General features: G+C 35.4%; 1 protein-coding gene across 1 annotated transcript; it reads right to left on the reverse strand.

The window, feature by feature from the left end:
• Nucleotides 1-1,363: 1,363 nt before the first annotated feature.
• On the reverse strand, nucleotides 1,364-14,124 carry LOC139935708 (uncharacterized). The gene is made up of 7 exons (XM_071930245.1): nucleotides 13,868-14,124; nucleotides 12,040-12,103; nucleotides 11,314-11,420; nucleotides 8,196-8,291; nucleotides 7,663-7,722; nucleotides 6,525-6,608; nucleotides 1,364-5,151 (listed from the first exon to the last, which is right to left on the reverse strand). Exons 4-7 carry the CDS (start codon nucleotides 8,268-8,270, stop codon nucleotides 4,855-4,857), a joined length of 516 nt encoding a protein of 171 aa, XP_071786346.1. The 5' UTR covers nucleotides 8,271-8,291; nucleotides 11,314-11,420; nucleotides 12,040-12,103; nucleotides 13,868-14,124; the 3' UTR covers nucleotides 1,364-4,854.
• Between the last annotated feature and the right edge of the window lie 153 nt (nucleotides 14,125-14,277).

The following is a 14,277-nucleotide window of genomic DNA, read 5'->3' on the forward strand; positions in this document are numbered from 1 at the left end:
ATAGGTATTGTCTATGTAATGTTATGGAAAGGTTTGCGGTAACACCGTACAATGACTATCTCTAAAATAGTTGGGGTGGTTCTGAAAAGAACCGTTGGTTTTAACTCGACGTTTCGATCAGTTTGTTCTGATCGTCTTATGGAGAAAAGAACCGTTGGTTTCAAACTCGACGTTTCGGTCAGTATGCTCTGATCGTCTTCTGGAGAAAAGGGTGGTATAACATTAAAGGAACACGTTGCCTTGGATCGGTCGAGTTGGTCTTTGAAAAGCGTTTGTAACCGTTTGTTAAAGAATACATATGGTTAGAAAGATGTTTAAAAAGTAGAATAACAATGATCCACACACATTTGCCTCGAAAATGCATGGTTTTCCTTTTACTTTACGAACTAACACGGTCAGCCATTTATGGGAGTCAAAACATAATGGCCGACCGTGTTTGTCGACGAGGTAAAAGGAAAACCACGCAATTTCGAGTGATACCTGTGTGGATCATTATATTCCACTTTTAAAATATCTTTGTAATCATATGCATTCTATAACAAACTGTTACATACGCTTTTCAAAGACCAACTCGACCGATCCAAGGCAACGTGTTCCTTTAAACCTCTAATGTTACCGAGTCACAATGTATTGATTTGTGCAATTCAAGATCATAGACGCTAAACCAATGTTTGTGTTCTGTAATCCGGGAATGTGCTGTATACGTTTGAATTTATTTAATATCTTTTTCTCTTTAAACAAAAAACCCGAAATGATTTAATGTTAAGCCACCAGTAACTGCAATCTCTCTATGTGGCGGCCAAATAAACACCAAGGTCCTTGCTCTGACGAGAAATTGGGGTCAAGTTTCGAACTTTCCCTTAAGGCAAGTTTCCAATTTCGGAGTTAAAACTTTTGCGGGTTCTACTCTGGTTATTGTAGCCGTCTTAAAGGCACCGGACACCTTTGGTAATTGTCAAAGACCAATCTTCTCACTTGGTGTATCACAGCATATGCATAACAAACCTGAGAAATGTTGGGCTCAATTGGTCATTATTGTAGACCTCACAGGCATCGGGCAGCTTTGGTATATTATGTCAAAGACCAGTCTTCACACTTGGTGTATCCCAACATATGCATAAAATAACAAACCTGAGAAATGTTGGGCTCAATTGGTCATCGAAGTTGCAAGAGAATAATAAAAGAGAAAGCACCCTTGTTTCACAATATTATTAATTTGTGTGCTTTCAGATGGCTGATAAAAAGGCTTCAGGTCCGAGGTCTTTAAAATATTTGAATGAGAAATGACCTCCTTCTCAAGAACTACGACAAGGGAGCCCATCTCTTTTTAACAAAAGAACAATGAACACATTTTTGCAGCAAAAACCTTTTTAATTCTGAGTAAAACTTGAAATACAAAAATACTTGGCACGAATGGAAATAAATGTAATGGAATGCACATTATTAATAATAATGGAATGCACATTATTAATAATAATAATTGGAAAGTTGTTAGTTGTTATTCTGCAAACAATAGGGCCTACAAAACAATGTATCCCTTCCCGTTGATTTGTAGGAAATAAAGTACGTTTTTTTTTAACATGAAATAAAAGAATAAAAAGCATGAGTAAAAAATATATAAGTTATACCAGAACATTCACATAAAAAGAAAAACAGCACTACCAAGAATAACGCGACTTTCTGGCGTTAAAATAAAATAACAATTGTAAACAAATAAATAACGGGTCGGTGCCACAGATTGGGGACACAAATACATCGTTGAAAATAAGAAATGTTTGATACAAAGATACTATAATATATCCCCAAAATGTTTCTGTTTTAGTTATTTTTCCACCACATACACTAGTTTTTATGAAAGCAGACAAAGTGTCCTTATCTATCATCTTAAGGTCCTCTCTGATTATGGAAACATATTCTATTACCTAAATTATTTCTATTTTCTATATTATTTTCTATATTTCTATTGCTATATTATGTCACAGCCCAAGTTTTTGTCAACCAAGAAAAACTACTAGTGGAAGCCATTCATGCAATGCAATAACAAATTGTTAATAACAATGTTTCACAATTGTTAAAAAATAGTGTTGACTTTGTTGAAAATAGAACAACCAAACAATGCATTTGTTTTTTGTTATTTGAAATTTTGCAGAAATGACTGAATTTTGTCATACATTATGTTGAAAGTTTTGCTATCGCCCGACTACGGAAGCGTAATGTGACCATCCACAATACTGCGTTAACAAAATAGTTATCGTGGAAGCAAGGGGAAAACGATACGAACATAAAATTCAAAATTACTAAATGTTTAAAACTCGGATTACAAATATACTCGAAAACACGGAATATAAACATCAGCAATATTTGTCAGCTAATGATAGAGCAGTTCATTTGTCAACACATAGGAAAGGGAATACGGATATGTCATCGAACGCAATCAGAACCAAACGCAAAAGGGTTCTCTTTTGTGGTAGAAAACTCGCTAAGATGTCAACATAATATGCAGATAATTACACCGGTTATTATAATATTATGTTTCAATCCCTTGAGCACCCGGAGTGTTCACAGTTTTCATAATGACAGTAAATGAAGTCGGTGTGAATGGAAGTTTAAAACTGTCTATGATGGAGGGATTTTGCAAAAGAATGTAGGTTGTCGCCAAAGTCTGGTTAGACGTGCGGACAAGCCGTTAAATGTATGTCACTGTGATAGCGTTCCGACTCTCTCCCACTCTGCGAAACCGAAAAAATTTGCATTGATTAAATAGAATAGCAAACTCGAGCGGCATTAAATTAAGTCAATGTGAATGGAAGTTGAAAACTGTCGATTATGGATGGATTTTCCTAAAAATGTGGCTTGTCGCCAGAGTCTGGTTAGACTTGTTGACAAGCCGTTAAATGTATGTCACTGTGATAGCGTTCCGACTCTCTCCCACTCCGCGAAACCGAAAAAAATGCACGATTGAAAAAATATCAGCAACAGATTGATTAACATAGCTATTTAGTATATGTGTATAAATTCACATAATTAATCAAACTGAGAGCATCTTTACCGGTCAGAGACTAAATAATATTATACAGCTTCTTAAGGGGTTGGTTATTTTCATTCTTCTGCTTAAGCAAATATATAAGCGGTATAGCTTTGTCAAAGACGGTAGTATATACGCGTAATACCCCTGCATTTCAGTAAAATGTGTTTTGTTGAGATACTTGTTGTGCTTGAGCAGATATTAAATAACTATGTATTTGGAACTCCTTGCCTGGTGCATGTTTCCCTTCATCCTATGATCTGCCATCTTTTAAAGGGAATGTACACTTTTGGTAATTGTCAAAGACCAGTCATAAGCATAAAATAACAAACATGAAAATACGTTTTTACATGCTAAAATAATTTTCGTCTCATGATCAGTGAGACGAAAATTATTTTCATGACATTGTTTTACTCATTTCTCAAACTACAGCACCTCAGCAAGTAATATTTTCAGGGAAGCTTTGTACTATCATTATCTTCAAACTGTGGAAGTTTAGTGTATATCTGTGGACATTGTGTTTTTTTGTCCTACAAAACGTACATAGACCCTTAAAGAGGAATATCAATTCCTACCTTCAGCTCCACTGAGTTCCTGCATTTCTATGTTTTCTTCCTTGTAGCCCTTAACCTAGAGTGGCTTTTAGCCTTGTTTAGGGCGAACTTGCACATTAACACACAAAAATATTGAAAAATAGGCACACGGCCGAAATTCAAGCTGTTCCATGCACATTAAGTACTCACCCCCAAAAATGCCGACACTTGAATTGCCAATAAAGAATATAAGAATATTTTTCGATTAAAAAAGCAATCTATAGCTATTTACAAAAGATAAGAGGAATAGGGCACAATATACAGTTAATACTTCTATATATTAAGTTCGGATACCAAAATAGTTCAACTCCGAGTCTCAATTTGTGTTCGAACATTGTATTGACATGTAGTCTACCGGTTGGTAGGTTTTTGTTGGTCTCTCAAAAACGTTTTATTTTATTTATTTTAAAGCAAAACAATGATTTGCTTTAAAGCTTTACGAGTTTCCCGAAAAAGTCACATGTACTTAGTAACAATAAACCCGTGTACTGTATATTATGCCATATTATTAAATGTGATTTTTCCTTTTTTTAATGGCTTTGCTTGACACCCTTTAAAAGTTTCCCGTTTTTCCCCTAGAGTGTATAAGTGGCCCATTTTAACCCTAATGTTACCCACTCAGCCATTACTTCATGGACAACTTTGTCAGGGTTTCTTGAAGCTAAACAAACGCCACTTCTACCTCAAATCTATGGCACATGGTGCTTGATTTAATAAACCTGTTCAGCTGCATTATTTTGTATCTCAAAATGACGCCAAAGAATGATTGGGGTTGGCTCATTTGATAAACGACATTTTGCTGCTAAACACTTTTATTAAAGAAACTGGACACTATTGGTAATTGTCAAAGACCAGTCTTCACACTTGGTGTATCTCAACATATGCATAAAATAACAAACCTGTGAACCTTTGAACTCAATGGGTCGTCCAAGTTGCGAGATAATAATGGGAAAAACACCCTGGTCACACGAAGTCGTGCGCTTTCAGATGCTTGATTTCGAGACATCAAAATCAAATTCGTGGAAAATTACTTCTTTCTCGAAAACTAATTAATTTCAGAGGGAGCCTTTTCTCACAACATTTTATACTATCAACAGTTCTCCTTTGCTTGTTACCAAGTACGTTTTTATGCTAACAAATACTTTGAGTAATTACCAATAGTGTCCAGTGCCTTTAATAAACCTGACCGTGTAGGCTTAGTTGACAATACACAGGATCATCTTCTCATAGCTTGTTTTAAGCCTTCTCTGGGTAAGCTGGGGGGTCATCACCTGGAGGTGGGTACCCCTGCTGGGGTGGGTATCCTTGCTCGGGTGGGTAACCCTGCTGGGCTGGGTATCCCTGTTGCTGGGGTGGGTAGCCCTGTTGCTGGGGTGGGTATCCTGGTTGCTGGGCTGGGTATCCCTGTTGCTGGGCTGGGTATCCTGGTTGCTGGGCTAGGTATCCCTGCTGGGGAACAACGTACCCTTGCTGCTGGGTTAGAACAACAGCGCCACCCATACCAGGATGGGTCACAATAGTGTGGGTGGTGGTCTGTAAAAAAAATAAAATAAGCAATACAACTTATTTAAAACTCTAGGCACAATGGAAATAAAAAGGTTTTCCACTTGAATTTAAGGATAGGTAGGCCTAAAATTCAGTGTAAAAACAATAAAAACAATTTAAAAAACAACAATAAGAAGAACAAACACAAGGATAGGGTATACCCAATAACCTTTACTTTAATCCCCTCCCCCCCCCCCCCCCCAAAAAAGGGTTGAAACAAGAGAAAGTTTTCATTACTAAGTACCAATTAAGAAGACAGCCCCCGGAAACGATACTGAAATAAAAAAGAATCGAACAAACCTTACTCTTGAAGTGAACAAAAATCATAATTATAATAATAATATCAGAGATAGTTATACCGCGCATTTGCCATCTAACAAATGATCAAAATGTGCCGAACAATAAAAATTATTACGATAAACTAAAACAATGACATAGTTAACACAGCATTAATAGGAAATTAGCAAAGTATATATACGGGCAATAGATTCAAACATATTTTCAAAAATCCACCCAAATAAAATGAAAGTATTCATAGTGAAAAATGCCAGTAAACACTTCCTTGTTCAACCTTTTGTCAACTTGTAATTACCACCTCGTTTGAAGTAAACGAAGCTAACTTCAATGGCAATCTAAAACCATTGATCTCCATTTGTTTATATATAAATGAACAGACTTGACAAAAACACGAATACCGTCCATTTTGAAAAGCAAACTGTCATGTATTGACAATAATATTGAATGTTTGATATTTCTATAAAAAATAACAATTCAATTCAATTCAATTCAAATACACATTTATTCCCATACTTCCATGAAAAATATCAATAACTACATGTATATACGGAGTAAAGTAACAAATAACTTAAGGAAACAAAGAGCAGGATAAATGTAATAAATAGAGTATGGTGATGTTTTGCTTGTCACTTGGTGTATCTCAACATATGCATAAAATAACAAACCTGTGAAAATTTGAACTCAAAATATTGGTCGTCAAAGTTGCAAGGTAATATATGGAAGAAAAAACACCATTGCCACACGAAGTTGTTTGCTTTCAGATGCTTGATTTCGGGACCTCAAAATCTAATTCCGATGTCTCGAAATCAAATTAAAATATTTAAGTGGAAAATTACAACAGCTCTCCATTGCTTGTTACCAAGTAAGTTTTTATGCTAACAATTACTTTGAGTAATTACCAATAGTGTACAGTGCCTTTAAGGCAGCAGCACTGGAGAGACGGGGTTTGGTGGAAGTGGTACCATTGATTCAGGCGGGTAAATGCCTACGTCTACTAGGGAGATAGATGGGCAATTTAAACAGAAGTTGTAATGATTTTTTAAAATACAGCAAACTTTATTTACCCTGGCAGCAATGACATCCTCAAGGCGACCGCGTCCATCTCGAAGTTCCTGGTACTGTGACGTCACGACCAGGAAACATAACACCTATAGAAGACATCACACCAAAGAATGAGATTATAAAATAATTTTTGCAAATTCAATTAAATTCAGTTCAATTTAATAAGGTTTATTTAAAATATAAAAAAATAATAATAATAAAAAACCCGGCAGAAGTTAAAAAGACGTGTTGACATTCATTAAAGGCCTATTGTTAAAAATTACAAGAACAAAATTACTGACAGACGCGCTGATCTAGCAGTAGCTGTAGCCAAAGTCGCCAATTCGGACACGGCCTATGTCTGCCAATGTCCATCGAGTTTGGCAATATTCTGATCCCGGTTGATGTAATGAATCATCGTTCATTTACTACAACTATAATGAAAAAGGGTACAAGACGTATAGATGAAACAGACTTGCCCAAGCAGCCAATTTTATATACTGGACTAAAATACAGTTATAATTGGTTACAGCTATAATTGGTTTAACAAAGCTACATCAATAACTGTTGGAACAGTTAATAACGACAACTGTTGGAACAGTTAATAATGACAACTGTTGGAACAGTTGACATAAATCTTGCTGCAAACTGGGACCACAGCAAATCGTTTACTACTTCATACATCATGGCGATATTTGGAGACTAAAAAGGCACTGGACACGTTTGGTTAATGTCAAAGAACAGTATTCCCATTTGGTGTATCTCAACATTTATGCATAAAATAACAAACCTGTGAAAACGGATTCAACTGGTTATCGAAGTTGCAAGAGAATAGTGAAAGTAAAATACCCTTGTTGCACAAATTTGTGTGCTTTCAATTGCATAATCAAAGGCTTTAGGCCTGAAGTAAGTCTTTTATTATTTGAGTGAGGAATTACCCTTTCTCAAAAACTACGTTACTTCAGAGGAAGCCGTTTCTCACAATGTTTTACACTATCATCAGCTATCCATTGCTCGTTAATAAAGTTTTTATGCTTCATTTGTTTTAATAGTAACTACCAAAAGTATCCAGTGCCTTTAAAATTAGATTCGTCTTTCCATTGTGACAATGTTGATTTATCTAACCAAAAAATTAAGTTGGGTTACACAACCATTACTTACGTCCATGACGACAAATGGCAACAAGATCACCAATGAAATTAGGTTAGCATATCCAAGAGTCTGTTTTGGGAGTAAAAAAAACCAACCTAAATAAATAAACAAACAATAAATACAAAACACAAAGACAAAGACAGACAGACAGACAGACAGACAGACAGACAGACAGACAGACAGACAGACAGACAGACAGACAGACAGACAGACAGACAGACAGACAGACAGACAAACAGACAAACAAACAAACACAAAAACACCATATCAATCACAGGATATACTTAACGTATCCTGCCACAACTTTTTGAATACAAAAAGAATACAAAAAACATTTAAAGCATTGACGTTTAGTTATCATGGAATTGATAATTTCGTTTTTGTTTTGACAATGGATAAGGATTTTAATTTGAGTGTGTAGATTCAATCGAGTGTGTAGATTAAATCATTAATAAAACAATAAGATTTAATTTTCGGGAGATTTAAGAAGATCTAATATTTGGAAGATTTGGCATTGTCAGTGTTTGAATAACCAGACTTACAAAAACCAGGACGATATAAAAGATGCAAGCTAATCCCTGAAGCAAGATGACAAGTGGTTTCATCACCATGAACATAATCAGGTACCCACGCTGGTTCTACCATGAGATAAATAAAATAGAAACATGAGATTTAAGTTTAAAGGCAGTGGACACTATTGGTAATTACTCGAAATAATTTTTAACATAAAAACTGACTTGGTTACAAGTAATGGAGAGCTGTTGATAGAACAAAACATTGTGAGAAACGGATTCCTCTGAAGTAACGTAGTTTTCGAGAAAGAAGTTATTTTCCACGAATTTGATTTCGAGACCTCAGATTTAGAATTTGAGGTTTCGAAATCAAGCATCTGAAAGCACACACGACTTCGTGTAACAAGGGTTACAAGGGTTTATTATTATCTCGCAACTTCGACGACCGATTGAGCTCAAATTTTCACAGGTTTGTTATTTTAAGCAATGTTGAGATACACTAAAACAGTGTCTTTAAAATACCTACTGGAACGAAAATGGCAAGTCGTGATCTCTGGTGAATTTTATTGAAATTGTTTGAAATTGTTTTATTATTCAATCAAGAAGAAAATCTAGTCATGTGAGTAAAAATGGATTTGAATTGTGCAAAAAACTCAATAATTTTGAATGCCCTTGTCCAGTGCTTTTATGAAAGATTCGCGAAAAGCTCCGTTAGGGGCCTACGTCATCATACGCCGTGGGAGCCCCAATTTGTATACAACCGCTTATAACAAACACGTTGTAAACTAGTTTGAATGGCACTTTCGTCAAAATCAAATTCGCCGAAGTACTTCTTTAAGGTTTTATACATGATTGGTATCAGCTAACAAAATAGTCGCAGACAGTGTTAACATTTTGCGTGCATGATGAACAACACACTTGGACATAAAAACAAAAACGTGTGAACATTATTTTAAGGGTTCATCCTTTGCGCGGGTCAAAATAAATGGAAGTGAAAAAAACATTTTAAAAAGATCAGTATCATACACACATTGTCCTTGTTTTTGTTGCAAACAACCGAAATCAGTTTTTATTATCTTTTATTTTATTTTATTTTTTATAGTTTTCAGAGCCTGTAATTTTCTCCAAAATGACTTAATTTTCAGAAAAAAATTATTTCACAGAAAAAATTGCTTTGCTATTTTCATCGAAATTCATACTCAGTAAGCATGCAGTCTAATTCTTAAAGGTATCTTTTTAGCTTAAAAAAATGTTGCATACATCACCTTTATCACCATATCTACTTGCCAGGGAGAGTTTGCTCTTTTAACGGTTTTGCTACATATTCTACTACCGCGGAGCTGATTTTTTTTCCGGGAGACTTCTCAGTTCTAAAAAAAAAAAACTGTCCTGCTTTTAACTACTACCTGATTTTAACTGTCCTTCTTTTAACAACTAACCCAGGTGAAGCAGGACAGTTCTGTTTAGAACTGAAAAGTCTCCCAAAAAAACCCCGAAAAACCCCCAATCATTTGATCAACTGATTGTCAAAGGGGTGGGGACATTGACAAGTTTGAAGTAATGACCATTTAAGGTTGTCATTGCTTTAGCTCATTCAACTAGAACCAGTGGTCTTTGAGTTTTATCTTTTCATGTTAAATACATGTAAGTAGCAATATTTGATTCACATTTTGCACTCTTTAGTGATGCACTCTTTGAGGTTTATCGTTTATGTAAAAAAGCAATATTTCATTTAAGTTTCAAGTCAGTACATCATGCCAATAAGGAGTTAGGCCTATTCAAGCTTTTCATTGTTTAAGCTCATTCAACTGGAATCATCTGATGCACTCTGAGGTTTATCTTTTCTTATGCATTTATATGTAAGAAGCAATAGTTTGAAGTCAGTTCATCATTGAAATAAGGAGTTATGTCTATGAACATTTTTCATTGTTTTAGCTCATTCAACTGAAACGAGTGATTTATTCTTTGAATTTTATCTTTTAATAATATAATGAATCTAACAAAACATTATTTGATTCAAGTTTCGAGTCATTACGTGAATGCAAGAAGGAGTTATGACCATTTTAGGTTTTCATTAGTTCAGCTCATTCCACTGGAACCAGTGATGCACTCTTTGAGTTTCATCTTTTCATATGAATGTTTATGTAAAAAGCAGTACTTGATTAAAGTTTCAAGTCATCACATCATTGAAATAAGGAGTTATGCATAAGTTTTTCATTGTTTTAGCTCATTCAACTGAAACCAGTGATAAATTCTTTGAGTTTTATCTTTTCATATGAATCTACATGTAAGAAGCAATGTGTTTTTCATTGTTTTAGCTCATTCAACTGACACCAGTGATTTATCTTGAGTTTGATCTTTTCATACATGAATCTACATGAAAGAAGCAATATTTGACTTGTTTCAAGTCAGTACATCATTGCAATCAGGAGTTATGAACATTTGTGCTTTTCAATGTTTCAGCTCATTCAACTGGAACCAGTGACAGAGAATTTGTTTTTACAAATTATTTCTAAACTTTAAGATTTCATTTTGAGTTTGTTTCTTTGTTATTACAAAAAACTTAAACATATTTTTTTATTCCAAAAACTTCAACATTATTTGAAAACATAGCTGAAAACTACTGAAAATGACTGGCAATTGTATCTAACAATCTCACTTAGGCAAAAACAACTCAATTCAAACAATTAAACTTGAACCAAAAACTTTAACATTTCCACTAATCGCGGACGGCTGGCCGGACGGACGGACGGACGGACAGACGGACAGACGAACGCCGGACGGAAATTGGTATTACATAGGCTCTTAATGCTCTGCAGCTCGCCAAAAATCCGAAAACCTACTCCGCGGTAGTAGAATGTAAAAAACATTGCTATTTATATGTAAAGAACAAACTCTACTTGGCAAGAAATTATACACATGGTCACACTGCAAACTACCGGGGCCCAATTTCATGGAGCTGCTAAGCACAACAATTTGCGCTTAGCATGAAATTTCTTCCTTGATGAGAGAAACAGGTTTATTGCACATTGGTTGTTACTAGTCTTGTTTGCTTTATCCTGAAAATATAGTGGTTGGTAATTGTGTTGTTATCAACGCAAAATTTGTATGCCTAGCAGCCTTATGAAATTGGGCCTTAGCTACTTACCACTGATATCCCGACCAGGACCAGGATGGATGCTATCAACACCAGTGCCCAGAGGCCCTCACTAATGCAATACGTAATGAAAGTTGCTTCTAATACACCATCATAATCTGCACAAAATGAGTTTAAACAAACATAAGAAAAATCTATACGACAGGTCGAACTCGGTTGAAAACTTGCAGTCAAAGATTACAGTCAAAGGTCAAGGTCAACACCACGGACAACAAAGGACATGGTCTCATTGGCATTCGTGTAATTGATCAGATCGTCAGCCTTGTAACTTGAAGAAACCGGGAATAACATGATCTTATAAGACTTACGATTTTTTTTACAAACCTAAAAAATTACGGGGACACCACAAAGCACTCAATTTCAATATATCTAAACCTTAGTTATAATCACAATTAAGTCATCATGTTTTTTGTTTTCCTCCTTGCAGTAATACCGTTTTCCCCGTGCGATAGAGCCATTGCTACCCATTTGATTACCCGACAATAACTTTCGGGCACATGCCTCACGAAAAATCTGCACCCACTGATGGGCCCCCGATCGCAGGGACCGGACCATTGCTGGGTATATCGCCGGTCAACATTTTCGATATCGTCCAGGGTTAATGATTATACTTCCCTCAGCAACAATTTCCAACACTTATTCTGATTGTATAAGGTCGGGTCAGTTCAATATGTAACTTGATAAAAATACTTGCTATAATGCTAAGTGTAAACTCACAATAAACGCCAGCGAGTAGTGTTATCTGCCAAGTGCCATAGGCCAAAGATACCGCAGCGGAGACCTGTACAGTATCAATGTAAAAGAAATGTTAACATGAAACGATTCAAGTTGGTAATAATAAAAATAATAAACAGCATTTATAAGGCGCATTATAAATCAAAGATTCCTCAGTGCGCCTAACAATAAAAACTAAAAGACAAAAATCATGACCAATTAAAAAAATATAGGCTAAATACTTTTAAACCGAAAAATAACCGACATAAAAAAGATTCAAAAATGCAGACAAAAGTAGATACAAATTTAAAACGTTAGAAACATCAGACCTAGAAATATTATATAGGGCCTAAACCCATGAAATGGAAAATTTTAAAAATACACGAAATTAATCCAACAATTTACATTGTTGGATGTTGGGTACTGTCATTTTGAAACGTCGACGAATACTAAGATATAGACCTTTCCATAACAGCCGAATGTTAGCAAATACTCAATAGTATAGGTTTTCTCGGTCAAATTCGGCAAATGAGCAGCCAATTTCATGTTCAGAATTCGGTCATTCAGTTTCGTTTTGAGGCATTCAAGTTCCTAGCACACTCATTCTTTCTCATGACACACAATCATCATTCAATTTAGCAAAGCTGGTTCGACTAGAGATTTTGCTGATTTAAATTTCGTAAAGACACAATCAATTTCGCTCACCGAGGATTCAAATAAGTACGACTAAAGAAATACGAGTAAACAGATAAACTGTAATAAGGCAAACCGTTTCGTACCTTCACAGGTTCAAGATGGAATGCTCCCTTCAAAAAGGCGAAGTCGAGTTGAGCAATCAATCTTTCAAAAAATGGAAATTTATTTTCTTTATTTTATGTTTCCAGTAGACTTTACCTTGGGCCCCATAAGGGTTGTTTTCTTCTTTATTATTTTCGGGAGACCTTCAATGGTTAACTGACCAAGACCTGGCATTTGAATGTGTTTGAATGTTTTTTATAAAAAAATGTTTTTCCAGTTGTTGTTTTTCGTAAATATTCACCAACCATCTGTTGGCGTGCCAGACATCTTGGCATATTATGTTCAAGAGTACCAAAACATTAACCGCATGCCTTTAACATTCGTATAAGGAAACAACAACTTAACCAAGCGTTTTTAAGACTGCACAAATATCCGAATTGACTGCCTCAAAATGAAATTGAATGACTAAACACACGCCTCAAAAACACTCCTGCGAATTTGAATGCAGCTTCGATGAATTGTTAAATTTAATTATTATTTTGTTAAATCGAATGACGTAAAAAGTAGATTTGACTAGTCTTAAAATGAAATCGAATGACCCTTTTTAGTAGCATTCGATTTCGTGCGAAATAGAATAGGCTGGTGGTTAAATTGGCTGCTCATTTTCCGAAATTTACCGAGAAAACCTATATTAAAAAGAATGTTGACAAAATTCAACATTTTCTGTTATTTACAATTCATGGGCTGAAATATCTCTTAGGCCTATGATTTGTTTCTAACTAATTCAATTTTGTTTTAATATCATGTTGCTACAAACTAGGGTTGACTGTTTTTGATTATGTTTATTTGGCTATAGGTCCACCGCAAATTTGACAGTTGCAGCGCAAGCAATGCAGTGATAGTTCCATGCATGTATTTCATACACAAAGCAACACAACAACCACACATACATGCCACAACCGGCGTTGCACATAATGGCATGATAAAACTGAAACTATCACAGTAGTGTCAATGTGTTGCTCGCTCTGCAATTGTCACGACTATAAGTACGACTGAATAGAAAACACAACTTCATATTTAGTTAAAAACTCACCTTCAAATTGGATCTATATCCACTGGACAACCCCGCTCGTCACAGCCACTCCTCCACTCGCCATGTTGGAAAATATCTTTGTTCTACTGTTTAATGCCCAACTTTTTGGCAACTCTTTAATCGTAGTGCGCATGATCGGACGATTTTGACCAACTAATGTGCATAATTTTAACCAACAATCGAGATTAATTAAAATTACCAAAAAGTTGCCCAATAAATAAGCAAAAGTGTAACCAACAGTTATGATGAATTCAGATTACGAAATATTTTCCCAACACTTGCCCAACTTTTGTTCCGCTTTTTAAACAAAGAATGGGCAAACAAAATGTTTGCCCAACAAGACCAATTATTTGTTTTGTTGGGCAGTTATCGACCAATAATTGTTGAAGTTACTTTGCCCAACAAATGAT

Source organism: Asterias amurensis, chromosome 4 (assembly GCF_032118995.1).
Source record: "Asterias amurensis chromosome 4, ASM3211899v1".
NCBI lineage: Eukaryota > Metazoa > Echinodermata > Asteroidea > Forcipulatida > Asteriidae > Asterias > Asterias amurensis.